General features: G+C 34.9%; 1 protein-coding gene across 2 annotated transcripts in view; it reads left to right on the forward strand.

Annotated features, from left to right (window-relative positions):
- The window catches only part of Egfr (epidermal growth factor receptor), a 168,278-nt gene extending 143,701 nt beyond the window's left edge, over window positions 1–24,577 (forward strand). Inside the window, exons 1-5 of one of the 2 annotated variants that reach the window (XM_073074666.1) lie at window positions 9,646–9,829; window positions 17,032–18,432; window positions 18,707–18,839; window positions 19,480–21,319; window positions 21,440–24,577. In XM_073074666.1, coding sequence (XP_072930767.1) covers window positions 9,694–9,829; window positions 17,032–18,432; window positions 18,707–18,839; window positions 19,480–21,319; window positions 21,440–22,297 — 4,368 coding nt within the window. In that variant the 5' untranslated portion in view covers window positions 9,646–9,693 and the 3' untranslated portion in view covers window positions 22,298–24,577. Of the gene's footprint in view, window positions 1–9,645; window positions 9,830–17,031; window positions 18,433–18,706; window positions 18,840–19,479; window positions 21,320–21,439 lie in introns of those variants that run through there. The other variant, XM_073074668.1, reaches the window with a different exon arrangement.
- The last annotated feature ends 1,478 nt before the right edge of the window (window positions 24,578–26,055 follow it).

Below are 26,055 nucleotides of genomic sequence, written 5' to 3' on the forward strand. Positions count from 1 at the left end.
TACTGTAACTTTACCCGATCAACATCGAGTGTTTAATTTTAAGTGTTAATTATGACGTAATTTCAACCTCAACTAAAATGGTGCAACTAATTATTTTTTTAACCATGGATTTGACGGTTGGTTAGACTTCTGTAAATGTTAAAGTTACATGATGCAACCCACCCTTAGTAATAGATCCCACAGCCAATGACCAAATTACGTTTATATTATTTTCAAATTAGTAAAAAATTAGGTCTTTCTATGAGTTTTTAAAGTTCATAATGTACACGATGCATATGTACAAATAAAAATACATACTTATGTTTTGTCTGTACGGTGTCTTAAGTGCAACAGATAATAAATATAATATACCTTCGTGGAAAATAAAAAGAACACACAAATGTACAATAGAACAAACCTATACATTCTGCATATCTATTCCATGGTTGTGTACAAAACGTATTGTGTAAATTCATAAGATGTATGTACATAAATTGTTATCAGAAGTAATAAATAATTACTCGGTAAATCAGCGCTTAATTGCAATGTCAATATCATATACTTAAATAGAACTGTGCAGGACAAATAGCAAAAAGAATAGCAGTAGTATAATATATTATGGAAAAAACATAATATTTAAAGGATATCACTAAGATTATCAATGAAACAAATAATTTTTCGGTCCTATAATACCACATTTGTTACTATTGCCTCTCAATTCTGTATATTACCTTGCAAAGTACTTTTGTGGGGAAGAAAAACCTATTTGCGTTTGAAGGAGAATATCACCATCATCAACAATCACAATCGAAAGGTAGAACCAGTGGTTCAACAGGGGATGAACCACCGCTATACTTACGAGTACTACTAGTGTAAAGCAATTATTGCTTTTTGATGGAATGGTCGGTTGCCCGCTGACTTCTATGCATATATAAGGCGACCATGGTACGCCCGTTAATAATAATTAACCTAACCAAATGTTTACCCATCAAAGATCGCAAGACAATGTCTTGTATGAAAACATTGACAAATGTCAATCTTTGGAGAGCATGATTGGATGGATAGATTGTTTATTAATAACGGGCGTTAGGCATCAGATGTCGCAACACATTTATGACTGACAGCACAGTTGACAGATAATTTTAAATAGTTAAAAAACAAATAGTTTTTTAATTGATTTGCACTTTGCCGTATTTTTGGCGCAAGAAACGTATTTCTCTACTAAAATCCTTATAGCTAAATCCTACATGTTATTATATAGATATAACCAAATAGTACAAGGTAGGCTCACGTCATTTATAGAAACCAACTAATGTACAGTGTTTATTTTTATTCATTCCATTAATTTCTTATTGGATAGGTACTAACAAATTGCGCCTAGGTTATGGGCGCAATCACTGTACTCTACTCCTGTTACACGAGGCTTTCGTACGGAGAAGTGAGAACCCATTAAGCCTTATCGAAGTCGTGCTTTAACCGACAGAATGCCGGCACTTTATTCAAATAAGTGTTCGGTTTTAAATATAGTGACAACGTAAAAGAAACGATAATTTTTAAACTTAATATGCAACGCAATCGTTTTATATTTACAAATTAAATAATGACATTTTTGTGTCTTTTGTGTAGTTTGACCTCCGTGGCACTGACGGATCCCAGGGGAAGCGAGCTATAGATCTTCTCCGCCCAATATTTTGTTTAATAAATGGACCATTTGCTTACCGACGTGCGACTCAGTATAGGAAGGCTTTTCGCTGACCCTTTCAATAAACTCACCATACATACCCTTTCAAACAAAACTCATGATTTTTTATTTTTATAATATAGGAGTACCAGACGAGCGCGTAGTCCACCAGATGGTAAGTGGCTATTGCTGCCCTTGGACACTTGTAATTAACCCCAGATAGGATTAGATATTTCTACCTGAGATCATCCATATATACGCTGCTACCCCTTAGGACTAAGTTGGAAGGTCTCGGAAAAGTATGTCCAATAAATCTATTGAATCTCAATGCTCTTCCTTATATTCCCACTAGAATTACCTATACTAACTCTATTAACTACTCGTAAAACCTGCTGTAATGTCTTTAATCCTCTAATTTTATCACGTATACCAGTGTTTCTCAAAGTGTGGCTCGAGCCCCTAATAAGTCGCGAAGTCTTTATAAGGTTGTGCGGGGTCGCGGGGTAAGCTCAATATAAAGTTCGGTAACAATTTTTACTTGTAAATGTTACATAAGAAACATTTAGGACTCATATATAACAGGGATTTCATACATAATAGAAGCCACGAAAGTAGAGGGTAGCATGATATTTTTTATATTCTACGGAGTTGCTTTTGCTATGAAGATATTTGAAAAGCACTAACAATCAAGTTCTCCCCTTATAATATTATCTATTGCACTAAGATTTTTTACTAACTACATACCTACATAGTGTATTGCCTTTATAGATAAACACTACATGAAAAAGAACATCTATATAAAGCAGAACATCATCTTTAGTATTGAAGCAATTAAAAACATTGTTTTAACAGCACTGACGGAAGTCGGTATGTTTATAAATCTATTTGATTGTTTTTATAAGAAAACCTACGGAATGCGGATTAACAAAGGAAATGCTGTACATACAGTATTTATTCCAGTTAATAGGTATAAACGCCTTATAAAGACATGTATTGACCGTACTTTAATGAATGAAATAAGTACCTACGTATTGTTTTAATTAAGGAATACAAGTACAACACGATAGCTCAGCGAATCTACTGGATTGTGGTTAAGGCATTTACTGTGATTACGTGCTATAAAGGATCGAGGAGTATAAATAATTCGACACTAACCACTACGTAGGCTCAGAATTACCTTCAATTTTGTACTGAGTAATAGGAAAGCGAATCAACCGAGAATTTTCTTCACTATACGTACAAAAATAGCCTAATGCACGCTAGTTTAATACATAAGCACTAACAAATGCGCACTAGAATATAAAATCTATAAGTATAACGGTCAAACTCAAAACTCATAACGTAAGCTTAAAATTAATTACAAAATCAAAACAGACCATAATGAACATTTCCTGCTACCGGTGTTCCCGCTATTTAATTAGTAAACTTGCGTCGTAACAAACTACTTAACAAGCCATAAAACATGCGGATTATTAAAAAAGAATAACAAAAAAAAACGGTCCAACAAAATGGCCGACATTACCTGCGCGCGCCACTTTACCTTTGGGATTTTTTAGGGGCATTTATAAGGAACGAGGTTGGCGTCCAACAGATAAAAGCCTGTTGTAGACAGGAGTAAGACAAAAGGAGGCTCTGGTGTAGTTTATTTTTGATTTTAATCGTCCATTTACGACGTCCAGCGGTGTGGCATAGCGTGGTTTTTATTTTAAAGATTTATTGCCTTCAAAATATCTGAGAAAGTAGCGTCAAAACTTTGTCTCGCGAGTACTTATTTATTATATAATAAAGACAACGTTCAACAACCATGTATATAGAAAACAATACTGATTCAACGATGTAGGCATCGTATGTCATACTCACGTATCGCTTTAATTTTCAACGAACTCAAATACAAAAGAAGGATAATTGTTTTCCACCAAAAAATCCTCATTTCAAAATAAGGCTCGCTCCCACAATGTGATTCGCGTTTAGATTTCGCTCGGAATCTTCGGACGCAAAAAAGCCCTTTTGTCGTGAGCGTGTGAATACAAGCGAGCCCTTTGTTCAGTGACTATGTCAAAAGTGCATCTGTCGGGATCATTTTAATTTCAGAACTGAATACCTCCTACACCTTTATCTTCGACACGCGATCGTCGCTCATTTGCAAAGAGAAAAATCTTTCGCATGTCCTCACGCCTCGAACCGATATTCAATATTCAATATTTAAAAATATATTTATAATAAAATTTTAACCCGTACAGCGAATGTCTTACTTGTCACTTATGAATAAAGAAATGAATGTTAAAGTTTTCAATTTCTTGAATATAATTGAAAACATTTTTTTACACATTGAAAATACATAATCCAAAAGTAGAAAATTACATAAGTAGAGTTTAAAATTCACACAAATGTCAGAGTCCATTTAAGTTACTCATATTTCGCTGAAAATTTTTAAATTTAAATGTATTATAAAATAAAGTTTACAGTTGAAACTACCTGACTGTGCATGTGTAGCATATATTTGTTGTCCTGTTGCTCAAAGGATAAAATATTCCTGTGTTCTAACATCTGAATGCCCTCAAGGTCTAAAGTCGGGGTGAACATGCCAAGAATATTTGACATTACCATGTGAATCGCTCCTTAGAATCACATGCAAGTGGATGCATATCTCGGGGCAAAAATCCATTCTTGGCATAACATTTATATTCTGTTGTTCAATTTTACGATGAATAGATACCACAGTGAATTTTTATAAAGCTCGAAGCTTTTCATAAACCCTAAATTTAAGTACATATTTATTTTTACTTAAACCTTAAATTATGAAACGGGTTTATCGTTTTATTACATAAGATTAGCGTTTTTAAAACAAACAAATATATTTATTTAAACTAGCATTTATATTATCATGCCTAACCGGAGATTTCGTGACGCAATTCCTAAATTTGAATGCAATAGCTTTAATAAGTTTACAATAGTTCCAAATAAACGACAATCATCTCCAACACGTCAACTAATGCATCCAACTAAGTTTATTAAACACCAAATTCGATCAACCGCGATTCGATCTTGTAATTATAAAAAGGTTAAAAAATATATCTACGAGCACATCGAAACATCGTTTTCCAAACAAAAAGCAATGACTTTACTCGATAGGTATCGATACCTGAACATAATGATCGATTGATAGGAATAAGAATAACTCGTGTCTAACTTATTGATACGATTTAGATGAGCGGTCGGGGTCGGCAGATGGTCTGTTTGTTGATTTCATAGGACTTGTATTGTTTTGTTATATTGTATTATCTATCTACGTGTTGTTGAAGTTATAACCCGTTTAGAGCATTTGGGAAAACAGATTAGAGTGTATTTTTAGGAAGTTACGCGCGTCAATGTAACACATTTTATTTATAGTTTTTACTTTTGTCTATTGGTTATTTGCTCACTAACAGACTTTTTACTAGATTTGAAAATCATATGAAACGCTTCAGATAATTTAACTTGGAAGGTGTTTACCAAAGCAACTTATTTTATGTTTTATTTGCATGTTTCTGGTAGTCAGGAAATATATTCTTACTTCTAAGTTAAAATATAGTTACTTTTTTTTCTACTTCATAGAGAAGATGCATCAACTGTTGATGGGAATATTAAAAAAAAAAATCCGTGTTTTCCTCGTACCTCATGTTTCACGCCAAGCAAAATTGATCCTTAATATATAATACTTTTGAAAAATGCATTTACAAGCAACGTATTGATAGAGGCTGTATATCACCGTCGAAATCTCCAACCCCGTCTCAGTGGGGTACGGTTGAAACCCAAGAATGCGTTTTATATTACAAAAAATTTACGATTCGCCTCTATTATTAACAGTTTAATATGTTTTATATTAATGATCAGATACATAATTTTTAATGCCTCTAGGTGGCGGCGTCGTTTGTTATCTCCGATTGTTTCTTTAATTTTTTGTGCATATAAAGTATATTGTGGGTTAGATTGTTAAAATGTAGACGAACGACGGGTTGTAAAGCTTTTAATTAAATGTTCTACATGAACTACAATCCATAAAAGATTCGTTAAAGTAAGTCATTAGTCAGATTATAAATAGTTACGGGAATTAGGATAACTCGAGATAAGTCTGAAAGCCTTAAGCTATAAGCGTCTATATTTATCCTGACTCGATCAAAGTACGTGTATTGAGATTAATGTTGAGCATTGTTAAGAAGAATATCTCTGCATTTCGAGCAACGCACACTGTAATTACTCTCGTTGTTTCTGCTGGTAAGACGCGAGTGTCTGTTACACAATCCACAAATAAGGGCGGCGTATGCAGTGGCCAGTACCTGCTAGCACAATGGACGAAATCAAAACGTCATTGTGCCACCACAATGCAGTCAAGTGGTTCGAGAACCTTTTGTTACCTTTGAGCACCCAGTCGGGACGTGAGGCGGAATGACTCCGCACAGTTTCCGAGCGTAATGAACCTACTTGCCGTCTACGTGTTATTATTTTTTAATGAAACCCCATATTTAATTCGCTTTTTTGTACCGCGTCTGTGAAAGTTTCGAAACTTCGAACTTGAGGTTACGGGTTTTATAGGTAGTTTGATTAGATAATTTTAAACACGCGTCAATTTTGTTTTAGAAGAAATAGAGTATCATAAGAGTTCGTAAAAGTTTCCGTATCATATCAATATATATTTATATTTTTACAAAACGTTAATATTCATTTGTAGCGTGTTTGTCCGTTTTTAACAAAATAGCTAATAAATACTACGAATACCAGAGACCTGTCGTGATAAAAAAAAAACGATTTTTTACAAAAAAATCTCTTACGAGTTTTAACTAAAATTGCAAATTATGTACAATTTGTATTTAAATTGTATTATAAACAACATTGACACTAAAATATTTAAACTCAAATATGTAGTAGGGTCTTGCTATGAATCTTAAAATAGTTACGAAACGCCAACAACAAACTCGTCACGGTATTAATTAATGACTGCTTATTTATATTCTGGAGACAAATGAATTATACATAGAGGCGCTCCGGTAGGTACTGAGTATTCCTTTGCAAAGAATTAACGTGACTTTGACTATGATTATTAGTATAGTCCACGCCAAAATGCCAGTCCGCTATGAATTTGTTGCGAGCAGGCGTAGTCATACAATTTGCTATGGCGACACGATTCATTTCTATATTCAGAGCGGACTAGCAGTTTTACGCGGACTTTACTCGTATATTATACCTATCTTGGACTATGGTTTAAATAAAATCCATTATCGTTTTAATGCGGCTCATATTTTAAATAACTTTTTTTTATTTATTTAGTAAACCCACAGCTTTATGTATCTATGATATCTAGTACATTCTTAATATCAAAGTAATAGCCAAAAAATACTTTACATTTTACGTTATAGATACAGTCACTAAATATGTGTGTTCGTGCATGTGAGTGTGTGTTTATTACATTTAATTATACAATTACAATTCTTTATTATAACACATAAATATGTTTTAATTTGATACGATTACCTGAATATTTTCTTATTGAATTACATTATATTGTTTCAAGGGCTTCATTACGGTGAATGCTAAAGGATTAAGGTTTTAAGACAGGTTTACTGTATACGTCTACTTAGGTTAATTCTGATCCCTGTTCTACTTAAGATAGGGTTTTATCCGGAGCCTAGAATTACTTAAATAATAACTACCTTTTATGGTTATCATCGTGTACTTCAATCCTCTCTCATGTTCTTATACCTGTACCCTTAGTATGAGTTTTTACGTTTTTACAAAATTGACTGTTTTTATATTTGTTTACGTATTTCCCGTACATTTTGAATCAGTTCTGATACAGTCCGCTAGGGGCGCTGATTGGCATTGTATGGGCAAATACGTAAACAAATACAAAAACAGCCATTTTTATAAAAACTCATACGAAGGGTACTGAAGATAGCAATTATTATAAAACACATATAGACACTTTAATATTATATATTTAGTCTTAATCTTTACTTAGTGCACTTTATTGACCCGTGCTGTTGAAGTGAGGTGAACTGTAGGCGGACTGTAAGGGCCAGTGTTCAAACAAATTTATTTTGCGGCTCTACACGGAAATATAGGCTTTATATCTTTGAAATTGATGCTAATTCAGAATATATTTAAAACGGTAGATTAAATACCTATAATCAGGGAAGAGGAACTGAATTTTGAGCGTTATTCACTATATTATTATTGAGATATTATATTATCGATAAGCGCGTAAAGTAATCGGTTATTTACCTACATCGATACTATTGTACATAATATTGTAACTTTAATGTAAATAGTAATATTATATTGTATATAAGTTAAAATTATAATAATATTATATATAATATTACTATTTACATTAAAAAATGACCTTTAAAGTTATAAGAACCAAAACATTAAATTCTATAAGTAATATGATTAAAATGCACGGTAAAGCTCTACACGACTCTACACTACGCGTATTCTCGAAAAACAACTATATATTATTACTGCATTATTTTTTCTTGGACAATATACCATATTGCTTTGTTTACAAAACAATATATGAGAGATGTAACAGTTTTCTAAAATACAAACGCTCTAGCGAAGTCTTCAGGAATGTGAGGTGAAGTCACTAAGGCTTTACGACTGACCAAACATTCATTCCGCGACCCCGTTACATGAGAAAGTATTTGTAATATCCATACATTACTCGTTTGAAATGAACCGAGAAATTGTAACTGGGAATAGAACGCGCGATGTGTCTTAAACAGATAGATAGGCTCGTCGAGTTGATGCACTCGGGCGGTCGAGTTGTATTGGCGTAGAACTCGACTTTCATAAAGAGTTCAACGCGCGCTCGCAGACTTCACTCGCGCAAACTGACGAACTGGGGTAAATAATAGGTAGTTTTACACTTAATTTTATTATTATTTAATAATAATTACCATTACACTTGACCCAATACTAGAAATAGTTATTGTTGTTCGGTTACTTAGACGAAATGTTATTTTATTATAATTAAATTACCTGTGACTTAGCTACTTATTGTAGGTAGTATTCTATAAACAGTTTTATTACGATTGTACAATCAATAACTCTTTATACTATAAAATAATATATAAAGCAAACTGTTAATTTATTGATCGCAGCTTAATAATCTGTATCTATCGATTATAACATAAATTATAACAAGTAGTTAAAACTACAAAAAACCAAGCCACTCGTGATTCATGTAGTAAGAAGGCATGTCTATTAATTGTTTCAACGTTTATTAGATCACATCCGTCGTGCGCTCGCGGGCCCACAAAAAGCCTTAAGGTCCAGTTTCACAGACTTCAATTATTATTCGAATCAGTACTATATAACAATACTTGGTTATTAAACTTTTGTTAGGTACGTGGCTTTTTTCTGTCAACGTATCGACTCCGGCGCATACCTGCGTCCTTCTCGACGTTTACCTGTGCTTGTAAGAGGGCAGTGCCCATAGAGTTGCTAATTTATAGAACATCCCAAATATAACCCTTGTTAAAAGGCTTTCTTAAGCTTAGCAACTTATGCACGAAAAGGAAAATATGGATACATTGAAATTCTTTTTTGAATGTACCTACTAGGTAATCAATTAACGTGGAATAATTTCGTGTTTAATAAAATTGGATCATGATTTTGTTTTCATTAGTCAAATAAGTCACTTAACTTGTTTGACAATTCAAGGTAATTAATTGTCAATTGCGATTTCAAACAATTAATTACCTCAAACCAATACATTACCACGATAATTACGCTATAACAGATTTTACAATATAACTACCATATAACCTTTAAAATCATCAATAAAAATAAGAAACCAAGAATATATATGAAAATAACAAAACAGATTTGTTTGCGTCCAAACCGTGATGTAAATAGAACGGGCTTTCTAATCATACTTAGGTCTATGGTTGCGCCCGCGCACGGTGAGGCATGGAAACCGGGCGGGCCAGTACACGATGGAACTTTGTGCAGGACGGTTGTGTCTAGTGCAACGTCGCGAGTGATGTCGCAGCATGTTTGCTGCGCGTGCCTTTTTGTGGTGCCTGTGCCTTCTAGCGCTCGGCGCGCCGGCCGCTGCCGCCCGCGGTCACCGCGTGCATCACTTCGTACCCACCCGACACAAACACTCGGAGTTCGTTAAGGGAAAGAGTAAGTGCCGCCCACGGTGCTCTCGTCTCTACACCATATATCCCCTACATCCAATGTGCTTAGTATTTGCCAACCCATGGACTGTGCTAGGATGAGATGTGATCAGTGCTGTTTTCGATCGGACGCCAATTGTGGAGGAGTTTTTCGGTTACGTTCGAAGCTTTCACATTCCCGCCCACAGGCACGCTGTGTCAAAAAACGAGCATCGCCTCTTAACGTGTTACGATGACATAGTTAACAAGAAATAATGAATTAGATTTGTTAAACTGTAGATGTGATTGTGAAACTAAGCAATAAAGACAATAAAGTCTGTAAGCGATATACCTAATCGCTTGAATAAAATAAACAAAGCTTATCTTAACCCAACAGACGTAGCTCTACGGTGAGCTGCTACAAACCAAACAACGGCAACTCGGTAAAGGGTACGCAAAGTAATCGTTCCTAGGAATTGTCATATAATCACAGTAATATTTATGAACAATAAAAAGTTGGATTTTGTTAATAATTCTTAAAGGCTCTATTTAGTGGCTAATCCGTAAGCGCTGAAGATATTAAGAGAATATTTTTATTGTGTTCCCATTTCGATGGTTTCCTTTGTTTACCTCTTATTATTATCGGAGACGAATTTGACCAATAACACCAAAGAATACCAGTAACAACTAAGTTTTTTGAAGCATCGTTCGCTGTGAAGCAATTATTAATTATAAGTAGTCGCTTAAATTTTCATTTCGTTCGAAATCTGAACTTATAAAAACGTAACCCCTAACAGTTCACAGATTTTTTTTACCTTATTCTGCAGTAAACTTAATTTTACAACTATTTGTATATAGTAATTTAATTTACACTCGAAATGTACCAGCAGACTGTAGAGACGTTGTTGCCTAATCCGCCTATACATAGAGTGAATTCACGTACCACTAAGTCGTATTTGCCCACGCACTAAATTACATATTGACAATCATTGACTAACTATTTACTTTTAATAGAAATACCTACCATCCCAAATTAAAAAAAACAGATATCTTGCTTAAAAAATTCAATTTTCAAAATTGGCGGGTAGGTAGCTTAAAAAAGCGTTTGTCTGTACGCAGGCAGGTTAGGTATGCTTCTTTAGCATAAATAAAAAAATATATATATTTGGGCCTTAAAACATTTTAATTATGTAAACGATTAATAAACGAAAGTAAATACTGTAAATAAATTATGTGTTACATTGGCACCGGCAGCTTCATCCCGCGCTAAAATTTTATTATGTGTTACAACGCGCGCATCTTCGCGTCCCCTTAAAAAATCACTCCTAATCTGTTTTCCTAAACGCGCTAATAGAACTCCTATAAAAATTGAGTTCATTCTAATCTTATCCATTGGTTTAAGTTTTTCTTGAAACAAGGCGATATTGTTCTTACGTAGCATTGTAATATTAATGTTTAATGTTACATACATTATTACTGCTACAGTTCAAAACTTGTAGCATTTAACGAGTCGTAACAATGAGCTTGTTGCTCCAATTGTTATAGAATTCCGATTCTTTATTGCGTTCGCTATGAAAGCTCCACCATTTATTTTATTGTAACACGTACATATTTTATGTATGGGCGTTCAGCGAAACGTGCGCTAAGTTATATTCAAATGGAAACAAATTAAGTTTAAGCTTTATAATCCGAATGCACCGGAATTGTAATTTTTGATACTTATCGTATCAGTAAAATCTTTTTAACTATTATATTAAAAACATAATGAAATTGATAGATAGTCATTTTTTTAACAGCTTTTAACGCCAAAGTTAACATCAACTTTAGAATACGTAATCAATAACAGAAAAACTGATAAGCTATTACTAATAACCTGTATCCTGTTATTTTGAAATGTGGTAATGATGTCTTTAAGCCGTACCTCGATATTTAGAAGCTGTTTCACTTATTTATAACTTGTTTGCCGGCGCCTTCGCTCTAATAGTTTTTGCAACTTAGTGTCCTTACTTTAACAGACACTACACTACATACAACTTAGCTTAAGTTCTTCGACAGTTTTATTTAATCAGCTATTTTCCGTGGTTGATTTGGGTTTCATACACAAAAGGTAAAAACGGAACCCTATTACTATGCCTCCGCTGTTTGTTTGTCTGTCACAGAGATCTACCTTAACCGTAATAGATAGACTCTTGACATCATTACAGAGTATGTATAACGATGGCCCTTACATAAAAATGTTAAAAATAAGACAAGTAGGGGTCGTATAAAACAAATCGTGTTTGAGATCGACTCGCACTTGACAAATTTTTATTTCCATAAAATTACATAAAAATTGAGTACCTACTCAAAGTAAGCACAATATTGATTTTTGAGATGGTCTCAAAAGCGCGCGATAAACTTCGAGATGTGATCATGATAATAGATGTCGCTGTTCATATTTAAGATCGTTATAATATTGTATGCAATAGATTATACATACTAAAGCCGTGTAACTAGTTATAGTAGAAGATATAAAAACGGAATGTGGAAAATGTAATAAACATTATTCAGCCATTCACAAGCGTGTCTTTAAGTTATTTATGATAAGCGCCTAAATAAGTAATAAGTAAATAAGCGCAACCAAAAAAGCTAGTTTTTACATATTTCCTTAGAAGAGAACGTGAATCAGAATATATTAATTTTTATTATATTCAGTACCCTTACCATGAGTTTTTACGTTTTGACAAATATGAGTGTTTGGTATTTGTTTACGTATTTGCCCCTATAATTTCCAATCAGCGCCCCTAGCGGATTGTGTCAGAACTTAGAAATAGTATGGGCCAATACGTAAACAAATACCAAAACAGTCATATTTGTCAAAACGTAAAAACTCATGGTAAGGGTACAGGTGTGTCATATTTTTTGATCGGTTTTCATTCGGTACATTACAATACAAAGTAACCTTGTGTTCTATATACGTATTAGTAATTATTTTATAAGTAAGGTAAAGAATTTTCTTTCTTACTTTCTATTTCACATGTACTTTATTGCAATAACCCATTCCAAAATAGTCACAGATAATGACCGCTCTCTTACCAACTTAATCAAACTCACGACATTTAAAATACCTATACAAACGTAGATACGCCTAAAGAAGTATTTTTAATAGATGCAAAGCTTTTAATATGTCATAACATGTATCCTAACCATATATATTAAAATATAATGACGGCGCCCAAAGACTACCCTAAAACTTTGCGTACCTTTTATCTATTACGCATAAATATCCTCGGGGAACAGATTATTCTAAATATCACGTACTTGCAATCAAATGTGTGACCAACGTAATAAAACGCCTGTTATTTTGTACAACAATTTAAAATTGAAAATAACGTATATGCAAATACATGCATATCAATTTTATTTCCTAGACACATAAATGTGGAGATAAAGCAAAAAATACATGCCTCAACCGATTTGCAACTGACAAAAATAGAAACGCCATGCAACAATAACCTATCGAGTTAGGTAATATCTTCACGTGTCTTCATTAACGGCCAAATTAGAACCAGTTGCGGTGTAATGGTATGCAAGCTTGTACGAGTAATTCATAGAGTTTCTTGACCTATCATTCGATGGCACGGTGTTGAGTATCGAATGTCAGAATAACTCGAAAACTTTGAATAACCGGATTCCACTTACCGTAAACAACCATCAGTGCAATATTAGTTTCGATTCTGGTTGGAATGGGTAGGACATAAACTTAATTTTACATTTTAATGACTTAACATGTCCATTAAATTAAACACTCCTTTATAATTAAGAAAATATGAGTGTATTGCCATAGGTATAGCATTATAAATATCGGCCGTTAGTGATTCGGTTCGAATACACAAGAATAAGAAAGATAATGGAAAACAAGAATTCAGTCTTCTATATTATTATCATTCATGTTAAAAACACATAAATTTTGTAGATTCTCATTCGAGTGTTCAATTCACTATTCATGTATAATAGATAAAAATGAATGAATTAAACTTAATGTTAATGTGCAAAAAATTCTGAAACATTTTAATACCTGTGCTATTTGTAAAATATCTATGATAGGTATCGTTTTCTCTCTTCTACTGTCGATCTGTCTGGTAGCTTTTGACGAGCTTTTTAGTATTATCAATGGAATTATTGTGAAAATTTATAATATCCACCGAAATTCGGTCGGCGGACGAATTATAGTACCTACCTACTTAATAATTGACTCCCAAATAGTAATGTAACTTTTTTGTAAGATGTCTGATTTAAAAAGAAGAACTTCTCAAAGATACATAGAAAAAAATGAGTCGATAACTTAAAATAAATGTAATCGAATATACCACATAATCTATGTTTTTATTTATTGGCTATATAGTTAATAGAACTCTATTAAATCATAATGTCTTTGTCAAACTGCTACGACTTGGGAAAAAATGTTATTAGAACACGGAACCCTAAAAAGGGACCCTACAAACAAAAATACGAGCAATTTCGTGATCATATAGATAAAAAGAGCGGTTTAATAAAATTTCATTGATCAATCTCGACCAAAGATCGTTCGAGTAGACATTTGGCATTTGAGAACCAAACACGAACAAGTTTGAATATCTATCTCGCTTTATCATAAACAAACTATTCCGTTGAACATCATTATAACTTTATGATAATGATGCTAGATACTTGTGGTTTTCTATAAATCGAGTACAAATAAGTATTTAGGAAATAATTATTTAGTTACAAATTATGTAATTATGAAACTTGTCAAAAATAAAATACTACGACCAAATACAACATTTAGTATATGATAAAAAAATACAAACAACTTTTGACTTGAATCTTCATACTTACTACTTAGAACTTGATAGGTTGTTAAAACTTTCCCTATGGTTTATTTTTATTTAACTGATTTACCTTTAATCATATTTCGCGGTACTACGAAAAAAGCATTTCACTGACGTGGAAATTTACGAAACGCCGTTCAGTCACCGGTGATCAATCGCAGGATTTTATAGTGCACTAACGATCGTCGATGTACAATGCTGGTTTACTTTCATCCCACTAAGACCAAAGTTAGGCGGCCGGGCGAGCTATGATACACAATAAGAAATTGTAGTGAAAGGTCGAGTTACCCGAATTAAATGTTAGTGGAACAAAACTGGTTCCAATGCTTCAGAATGCAAGTAACTGGATAAAAACATTGCCCTGAGACAAACCAGTCGCCGAGCTTTACACACTAAGCACTTATAGGAACACAAGTTGAGCGATTGGTTAAGAAAAGACCGCTCGTGAACTCGATCTCGTCTTTGCGCAAAGAAAATTGAATAGGCATATTATTCGCTAAACTTTGAGCTCCTTTTGTAATTCTTTGAGTTGTTGGGATTCTCGGGTCGATGTATTGTGGAAAGTGGTATCTATAGTATGCTTCTTGATCGTGGGATAGGGACGATTTAGTTTTGTAGGCTTTATGTTGTCGCTTGGTTAATCCCCCATCTGCGGCCTGTGATGGACCAGAGGCAGTGAGCGCGACGTAACTTCCACATTTCAATACTATCGCTCATGTCATCGCCAGTACATCTGGGTCGACCGGACACCGGATTTCTACTACCCACACATTAAACGACCAAATTCAACCATCATAAATCACAAACACGTTCTATACTATCCGGTGACATTTAAAATCGGCCGTGTATATACGTGGGAAGTGCCTTGGCTTAATAATATAGGTGTTTACAAAATATGTGCCAGTATTGAACCATAGGGATATTTAAATTGGTCGGTTTTATGAGCACTCTTGATATTTTTGAAAGTTCTTAAGACACTGATTGCTACGGAATGAATGAACAAAATAATTTATGCAACGGTCAGTAAAGTCAAATACTTAAAATAGTAAGACCTTGAAAAAATAAGTACGAGTAATACTAGTTACCACATCATCGTCACATGTTATCGTAAAACCTGTATCTTGTGTTATATAAAATCGCGCTTGTGTACACGTTAGAGAACTATAGATATCTACCGTTACGTTGAGACAAATAGACACAGCTAGAGGCTAATGTTTAAAACGAGGCTTAAGATAAAGCTCTTAACTTAAATGTGTACTTAGGAATAATATCAAATAACCAGAACGGTGGATGTACTCGAACATTGACAATGGTAACAAAAAATCCATTGTTCCTCCATGCAGGTAGATTTCGCCTTGCATCTGTTTGTTCGAAAATTTTCTGGAACAGGTAATCCATAAAATGACTATAGAGTTACGCGCGACTGGTACTTGACTCGAGGCTTTAAATATTTTTGATGTTTTAAATCAAGTTTTATAGACGTTTCGTATTGATTACCATTTACATAATGAACTTTATAAATTGTTTATACTGTTGCAATTCAAGCAATTCAATCAATTTAAATGGAACGCGTTTTAGTTTTAACATAAAAACTAAATCATCGCAATTGTTTATTTCAATTAAATTGTTCATTGTAAAACCTGTACAACGGTAAACTGGCACGCGACACCTATTTTATTACGTGTTACATACACACTTATGTTCTATGGGTCGATACCTTCGCCGCAACAAAGCGTCGTTGTACACTATATTCATAGTTTGATCACAAATAGCGGTGTTACGTGTAGCGTAGTAGAAGAAACTGGCTTCGGTGCCGCCCACATAGTACCGCCTCCTCGATGGATGCGCGCAACACCAAACTTGTCCATCTATCGACTACAAATGACTTCTCATGTACCTACTTATAACTTCTGTCACTGGCCATATATGGAAAATTCTTGATACATGGCTACATTCGATTTCCTTACTTTTATATACAACCGTTTGCTTATTGCTCAAATCTATTTTTTACGCATACGAGTATATTCTTTTATGGGGTGTATATCAGATTACACTCCTATCTATAACCTCATTGGAATAATTAATTATTGGAGCGACTGATTCATTCCAATCTTTATCTATAAATCTGTGTAGACCGTTTAATTTTCGTATTATGATTATTTTACTTGTTTTTATTATTTTATGTTTATTTATTTTTATTTTATTTATTTTTATGTTTATGTACAAGGCCCTAGAAATATAGACAAATATTAGACATATTTTTTAAAATAACTCAAAAATTTGAAAAGATATAACTTATTGAATTCTATAATAATTTAACAATAAATTAATGAATATATAATATGTCTAACTAACGTTGCCTCACTCTCTCTTATTTCAGTATGCATCGGAACTAACGGTCGCATGTCGGTCCCTTCGAACCGCGACACTCATTACCGGAATCTACGAGACCGCTTCACGAATTGCACTTACGTGGATGGAAACCTTGAATTGACATGGCTACAGAATGAAACGATGGACCTATCGTTCTTGAAACATATTAGAGAAGTTACGGGATACGTACTGATTGCATACGTAAACGTCAAACACATAGTTTTGCCACAGTTGCAAATCATCCGCGGGCGGACCTTATTCAAGCTGAACGTACGGGAAGAAGAGTTTGCACTGATGGTAACGATGTCCTCGGCCTTTACTCTAGAACTACCTGCACTGCGAGATGTTCTCCGTGGAAGCGTCGGCATCTATAACAATTATAATCTTTGTCACGTTAAAACGATAAATTGGGAAGAGATCATAACGGGAGTGAACGCAACCTATGTGTTCGTATACAGTTTCACGGCGCAGGAACGGGTATGTCCGCCTTGCCACTCCAGTTGTGAAGCCGGATGCTGGGGCGATGGGCCCGAAAACTGTCAAAAGTTTTCAAAAACTAATTGCAGTCCTCAGTGCGCACAAGGCCGCTGCTTTGGTCCAAATCCACGAGACTGCTGCAATACATTTTGCGCTGGTGGTTGCACAGGACCTTTACCGAGTCAATGTCTCGCTTGTCGAAATTTCTACGATGAAGGCACTTGCTCCCAAGAGTGTCCACCAATGCAAATATACAATCCCACTACATATTCATGGGAGCCTAACCCGAATGGAAAGTATGCCTACGGTGCAACATGTGTCCGAAATTGCCCAGAACATCTCTTGAAAGACAACGGAGCGTGTGTGAGAAGCTGTCCACCAAATAAAACAGATGTAAACGGAGAGTGCATACCGTGTAATGTAACTTGTCCAAAAACGTGCCGAGCTGAGAAACCAATACATTCCGGCAATATCGATTCATTCAAAGATTGTACCATAATCGACGGTTCAATAGAAATTTTGGAAATGACGTTTACGGGCTTTCAACATGTGAATCCCGACTATTCGTTCGGAGAACGGTATATTCAGATGGATCCAAATAAATTAGAAGTCTTCAGCACGGTCCGTGAAGTCACTGGATATTTGAATGTTCAGGCGTTCCACCCGAACTTTACAACTCTTTCCTACTTCCGCAACCTGGAAGTTATTGGTGGACGTCAAGTCGTCGAAAATCTTTTCGCATCACTTTACATCGTAAAGACATCATTAAAATCACTTGGGTTGAAATCTTTGAAAAGAGTGAACTCTGGCGCAATTGCCATTATGGAAAATCGAAACCTATGCTTCGCTGACAAGATTGCGTGGAATATTCTAGTAAAATCCAAAGATCATAAACAAATTATACAGAAAAATGGCGATCAAAGAATGTGTGGTAAGTCCTTGTGCGAATGCGCTTCGTGAGGATCCTCATATTAGCTATAATATTTATGTATATTAATAAAAGCATTTGCGACATTTCTAGCGCGAGCATTATGCTGATGCGAATTGGTTAAAACATTTATATATTTCCCTTTTTTATATTCGAAACTAACTCTATTAACAGCATAGCGTAGCAACGTATTGCAATGAATATTTATTTCTCTATGTCCATATGCACTTCGATTTGTTATGTCAATATTTGTTCCATAATCATTATTTTTCAACAGAGAAAGCAAATATGGTGTGTGATCCTCAATGTTCGCTTGATGGGTGCTGGGGTCCAGGTCCAGACCAGTGCCTGTCATGTGCAAACTACAAATTCGACGAAACTTGCATTCAGAACTGCAGCGTTATACCTGGGTTGGTATTAAATAAATTTATCAATGTTGCATTGAAAATGCTGTGCGCAATGCATTTTTTAAATTAAATTATACGAAGCAAATGTTATACCATGATATCATTTCATCACGTCGGTAATCTTCTTATTATTTATCTATATCATTGGTGTCTAACGAAGAAAAGTCTAACAATTCTATAATTATTTTAAAACCATCCCAACGTAATTGGAAATAATAACTAACTGCTGCTAAAGTGCATCAATAAAGTCTGGTGGCAGCCATCATCAAATATGGGAGGTTGATTTCCATAACAAAACTGAAATATGTGTGGGTAGCTCAACTCTTACCGGTTCGACGGCCTAGCGCCGTGCTGGCCTCATTGTTCGTTAGACACGCTGACTGATCTCTTGTTACATGGAATAACATTATTTGAAAATTGCGCAACGTGATATGTCTTGTGCGTATGCATATTGTACATACAAATTATTTTTGCGAGTCAACAATTTTTATTAAATTTGTGTCAATGCGTCATACTTCTAGTACCTACGACTACTACTAGTTAAATTTAATATCTCCATGTGCCCCAACTATTTTCTATTTTAAACCCTTTAGTTCTGTCTGTTCCAAGCAAAGTATTTTTATATTATTATTTTTCATTACAGGCTGTACAAAGCCGGCCCAAACACCTGCGAGCAGTGTCACGCTGAGTGCTTAGAAGGATGTATTGGCCCTAGTCGCGCTAATTGCACGAAATGCAGAGGAGTGCGCGATGGACCTTACTGCGTCGCAGAATGTCCTGAATCCAGATATCCCTCTGAAAACGGCACCTGCCAACCCTGCCACTACAATTGTATTAATGGCTGTACCGGAGGAGCGAACATGGTCGGTATCGGTGGTTGCAATGCTTGCAAAAAAGCTATAATAAGCGTCGAAGCTACAGTTTTAAGCTGCCTTAAGGAAGACGAGCCGTGCCCTGATGGTTACTATAATGAATGGGTTGGAAATGTCAAACAACTCGAAGGAAAACTCAAGGTGGTCTGCCGTAAGTGCCATCCCCTGTGTATCAAGTGTACCGGATTTGGTATTCACGCCCAGGTTTGTCTAGTCTGCAATGGATTTAAAAGAGGAGACCAATGTGAAGATGAATGTCCTTCCGATCACTTCACAGACAAAAAGAATAGAGTATGCACACCGTGCCACAGTGAATGTCGCGACTGTACCGGCCCTTCTTCTACAGATTGTATCAAATGTAAAAATCTGAAAATTTACATGAATGATGCCAATTCAAATAAAGATAAACAGATCTATAACTGCACTGACACATGTCCGAAAGAACTACCCTATAAAATCTACTTTGACGATTTTTTGCAAAATCCTATCGATGAGCCATATTGTTCAGAATTGGATCATGGGCGTCCATCTATGGCAACGGCTAAAATCCCAACCGTATTGGTTATCATTTTAGTTATTGCATTCCTTCTCCTAGTCATTCTTGGTATTATCGGATATACATGCAGACAGAAAGCGAAAGCTAAGAAAGATGCCGTGAAAATGACAATGGTGTTAACCGGATGTGAAGATAATGAGCCCCTACGACCTACAAACGTTAAACCAAATTTAGCAAAATTACGAATTGTTAAGGAAGCAGAACTCCGACGAGGTGGCATGCTTGGATTTGGTGCCTTTGGTAAAGTCTACAAAGGCGTTTGGGTACCAGAAGGTGAAAATGTTAAAATACCTGTAGCGATAAAGGTTTTAAAAGATGGAACAGGGGCTAACACCAGCAAGGAATTTTTAGACGAAGCATACATCATGGCTAGCGTGGACCACCCAAATCTACTTCAATTACTTGCAGTATGCATGACTAATCAAATGATGTTAATAACGCAATTGATGCCTCTTGGTTGTTTACTTGACTATGTCAGGACACATAAAGAGAAAATAGGATCAAAGGCTTTCCTAAATTGGTGTACACAAATTGCTCGTGGAATGGCTTACCTTGAGGATAAAAGACTTGTGCACAGGGACTTGGCTGCGCGAAACGTACTCGTACAAACGCCGAATTGCGTTAAAATTACTGATTTTGGCTTAGCAAAATTATTGGATATAAATGAGGATGAGTACAAAGCGGCAGGTGGTAGAATGCCCATCAAATGGTTAGCTCTGGAATGTGTCCAACACCGTATATTTACACACAAAAGCGACGTATGGGCATTTGGCGTGACAATTTGGGAAATCTTGAGTTACGGAGCTCGACCATACGCTAATATTTCAGCCAGGAATGTACCAGAGTTGCTCGAGAATGGATTAAAATTGCCACAGCCGACCATTTGCACTTTAGACATATACTGCGTGATGGTTTCTTGTTGGATGTTAGACGCCGACAGCCGGCCGACATTTAAACAACTTGCCGATACATTTGCGGAAATGGCCAGAGATCCCGGCCGATACCTTGTCATTCCTGGCGACAAATTTATGCGACTGCCATCATACTCTACCCAGGTATGAAATCATCTTATTATACTTTCTTTTTCAAAATAAAAGTAATATATTTATGTCTCTCTTATTTTAGTATCTGAATTGATTGTTGCAATTTATTTCTTATTTCTTAAATTATTACAGGATGAGAAGGAGATGATAAGGAATCTTTCATCGGCAATGGATGGACCTGAATCATTAGTCGAAGCTGATGAATATCTGCAACCGAAATTAAAACAAGTTCCCGGTACTGCACCTAGCAACTCCGGCGTTGGCGGACCTGGAATGGAATCGCAAAACACTGCACTGAAAGCTTGTACGTCTGCATCTTGGCCGACCACTCCCTGTCATACTGAAGGTGCCATATCCGATGGCATGAGCCGACCTGAGAACTGGGATCAAGATCTTCTGAGATATAGTCAGCAGAATAACCCTGACGGTCCTGAAATGCGCCATTACTATAATAACGGTGTCTGTGCATCTGATAGCTCGAGTTCGAGATACTGCAGCGATCCCATGAAGGCAAGACCCGAAGGATTGGAAGCGAACTTTGACACGATGTCAAAGATTAAGGAAGCGCAAGTGGGTAACCTCAAATTGAACCTTCCATTGGATGAAGACGATTACCTGATGCCGTCACCGCAACAAAATCAAAACGCTTCGGCATACATGGATTTGATTGGCGAAGGTGCAGAAGGACAGGATTTGGAGAAGTTACGTTATGGGAGCTTCGTTGGTTCAAAGAGGTGCGTGGATAACCCTGAGTATTTGATGTCGGACCAAAGTGTACCAGCGCAAACCCTGGGTATACCGACAGATCCAGTCCCGCTGGAATCGCTGTGCGTCAGCGAGGGCAGTGGCAGTGAGTCCACGCCTCAGCCCGGGACGAGCAAATATTTGCCGCAGAGGTCGGTGGAGGAGGAATCCATGTCCGACCACGAATACTATAACGACCTGCAACGCGAATTGCAACCGCTTCGCAGGAACGAGACGACTGTTTAAGTGCGGAGTGAACGTGCCGTCGTGTTGGCACTGCGTATAGACTGATCTCTCGCAACTAATGACTGTTTTACTTAATAGTGCGCACGCGCGCCCCTCGTGCCATTTATGTGATGGCTAGTGTTTAGTTTGTTGAGAAAACTTCAAAATAAGAATTTTATTATAGTTATATAAACAATTTGTTATTTTCTTCTACTTATTTTTGTAAAGGAACTGTTATCAATCTTTCATTTGTAAAAAATTATTTCTTACCGGGTGCTGTTATGAAGCACTCTACAAAATATAAGTTATTTATTAATTTAGACTAAGGAAGGCTATGTTTACCTTTCAAGAAAGTTTTAGTTTTAAGTGCGTGTAATTTTAATTTTAAAACTGTGATAATTAGTTTAGTTACTATCCTGTGAAATTAATTACTATGGTCAGGTCTTTATCTTGAGAAAATGCAATTTTTAATTTTTATAACTTTCTACATTAAACATGAAATCGTAATTTATGATAAGGCACTCGTACATTTTTAAAAAATAATATACGCCCTTCTACTTTTTAGTGCCCTTTATTAAATGCAATTACATTTTGCAGTTGGTACGTTTGTTATTCCGAAAAAATGTAAAGACAATATTTTGTTATAGGTACATGCTCTTGCCACTCACGGAATTAAAGTTAACCATTATATTAACTGCACAAATCGATGACTTTCCTTATATCGTATCTTGTCGATCTTGCCTTTACCTAAGCTTCGACTTGCCTGACCTATTCATAATTTTATTGCACACCACCACAGAAATCTATGTTTCGTTCATTGTACAGATTTATTTATAAGGAAAATTTAATAATATTGTATGTAAGTATTTACGGCAGATTGAAAAAGACATTAAATTAAGTATCTTTTACATTCGAGCACTGTCTTATGCACAAAGCGAGCTCAAAAGATTCCCGTATATAATGCAAATATACAATAAAATTATTTCATTGTAAGTACCTATTTAGTTTATTAGTTTAGTACTTCTTATAGACCAAACATTCGTTTGCCATGTAGGTAATGTGTATACTATAAAGCTATAATTATTTTATTGTAAAGGTATATATTGTTATAATCGCGTTTTCATGCAAATGTAGTACGACTATCAACTAAGTACTCACATACAAAGCTACCAATTCTACGATAAGCTACAAACATTCTGATGTAATTCAAAATTTTATTTGTGCCATTACAGTTAAGATATACATATATGGAATAGAAGAAACAATATGATAATATGTTAAATTAATTACAGACATTCATGTCCTTGTAAGTCTTGTAAGCTAATAGACATCCCGATATTTTGTGTTACGGTCTGTTTTAAAATAGGATTGCGATAGAGAAGTTGCTACAACAAAATCACGTAAATCGCACTCGTTCCCTTGCAGCTGTAGTATGACTTTCAGGAAAGAATACATCGGAGCACTATGAGCGATTTCGGTACACTTCACATTTGCAATTCTTCGAGAAACTGACCACCATTTTCATAAGTTAAGCAAACATTTGTGATTTGTTCACAAAATGCAAGTACAAAGCCTGCATTAAACATACACCGATCATGTATTTTTTTGTATCCAAATAAGATATTCTTGTAACTTCAGTTGTCGCAGATTGTACAGATATTTAACTTTAAAGTAAGTTCATTTAAATTTTTTCGTTGAATATGGTTTCAATTTAAACTCTAAATCACTACTTATATAATTTGGAAAGTGGTGAGAGATCAATCTAAACTATTAACAAACAGTAGGTCCATATGTATCGGACAACTTTAGAGTAGACAAAGTTAGTAGTTGAAAGTTTAAAGTTTAATAGAAAAGTTCTCGTTAAAAGTAGAAATTTCTCGTTAAAAGTAGAAAGTTCACGTTAAAAGTAGAAAGTTCTCGTTACAAGTAGAAAGTTGACGTTAAAAGTAGAAAGTTCGCGTTAACAGTAGAAAGTTCTCGTTGAAAGTAGAAGTAGTTTTCGTATTTGAAATCTTTGAAAATTCGCTTAGTAGATTAGAAATTTTGCCAATTATATTGTTCTGTAGAGTAGAAGTTTTGATCCTCACTTTCAATATAAAAGAAAGGCGAATAGTTGTTGTTAGTTACCCGTTGATCCCGTTTTAAGACCATCTAAACCATATTCAACGTTCTGATTAGCAGTATAAAAACAACGTAATAAAATAATATACAAGATATGAATTGATAAAATGGCTAATTAGACTATATACACAAAAACTGGATGTGTAGGTACACGTACCTTGAAAATAAATGAAATAAATATTTGTTGTTGTTGTTTTCTCACCCCTACTTTTTAACACACTATCTATATGTACACGAAGTATTTTATTGTATTACATCAAATTTAAATAGATACTGCCAAGATCTGGTTTCAAGTGGACGTTAGATTCCAGGAATTAGAAGTCGCAATTCGTACAATCTTACAATGGATTGAATCTTGAGAAAAGTTGATTACAGATTTAAGGTAAAATAGTTTTTTGTTGATTAGATATTATTATTTTATGGACATTTCTTATACCAAGGGTTTAAAGTTTATGCCCGCGTGCGGTTCTGGTCAGCATGCGTGCCATTTGTATCTTAACGTTTCATACATTTCTAGTAAACCACACGCACGCAGAACTCGGCGAATTAATACATGCGGGTGAGACATTGCATGTGGGTGAGACAATGCATGCGGGTGAGACAGTGCATGCGGGTGAGACATGCGGACATAAACCTTAAAAAAGACAAAGGGTTTAATGACGTAAAGTTTGAAGGTGGCACTCTTTAAAATACGTAATTACTAAGGTTGTATACTTTTTACTGTTTGTTTCACATCATAATAATTAATAAAAGGTATGCAACTTTTGTATTTGAAACAAACGAATACAATCAGATGTTAAATGATTCTAATAGGAGTCCAATGAAAGTGAAGATGCGTTGTCACTTCCAGGGGTATAATATAAGTAATACTTCTGCTTACGAAGTGACACATGGCAGTCATAGTGAGGTTGTACCACCTTAGTCACATATTTTCTTATGATTTTAGGTATTCATGGAATATAGTAACAGTACACCTAAAATATTGCCTAAATAACATCAGTTTTGCAACATTTTATGGAAATAAAAAAAACGATTTATTCATAATAAACCATATATTAAAATAAATACAGATATTTTTAAAAGTAATATAAATGCGAATTACAATCATAAAACCTTACACCCTTATATTAATTATCTACCAAAGCTTTTACATATTTTTATACTGCCAGTCACGAAACTTAAATCCTCTGAAGGTTTTTTTTTTCAGTACACCACAATAGCCCAACACATTTTTCTTCGCTGTTTTAATAAGTGATGGTTAATTTCTAATTTTATATAATTGGATGTCTGTATAGGATTTTAATCTTTAATCATCAATTTTCAAAAGACTACACTGTCACTGCAATAATAACACTTATTTACAGCTTTACAGCACATAAACTATTGCAGCTATTGCAGCTATTGCTAAGGACTCAAAATTTGTGACCGGGGCAAATAGTATCATATTATATTTATTAATAAATCATAATAAATTCAAAGATCTATAAAACACAATGGACGGATCATAATAAATAACTCTATAAGGAAATGCTCATTAAATAAAATATAACAAATCAGTCTAAACAACTCAACATAAGCCCGTCTGTATAAAATAAATTCAAAAATGTGCATTGTTAGATATTATTATAAGATTCTTATTTATAGTCTATTCTTTCTTC

Source organism: Epargyreus clarus, unplaced genomic scaffold (genome assembly GCF_041222505.1).
Source record: "Epargyreus clarus isolate Ecla_fem2 unplaced genomic scaffold, WU_Ecla_fem_2.2 ptg000007l, whole genome shotgun sequence".
Lineage (NCBI taxonomy): Eukaryota > Metazoa > Arthropoda > Insecta > Lepidoptera > Hesperiidae > Epargyreus > Epargyreus clarus.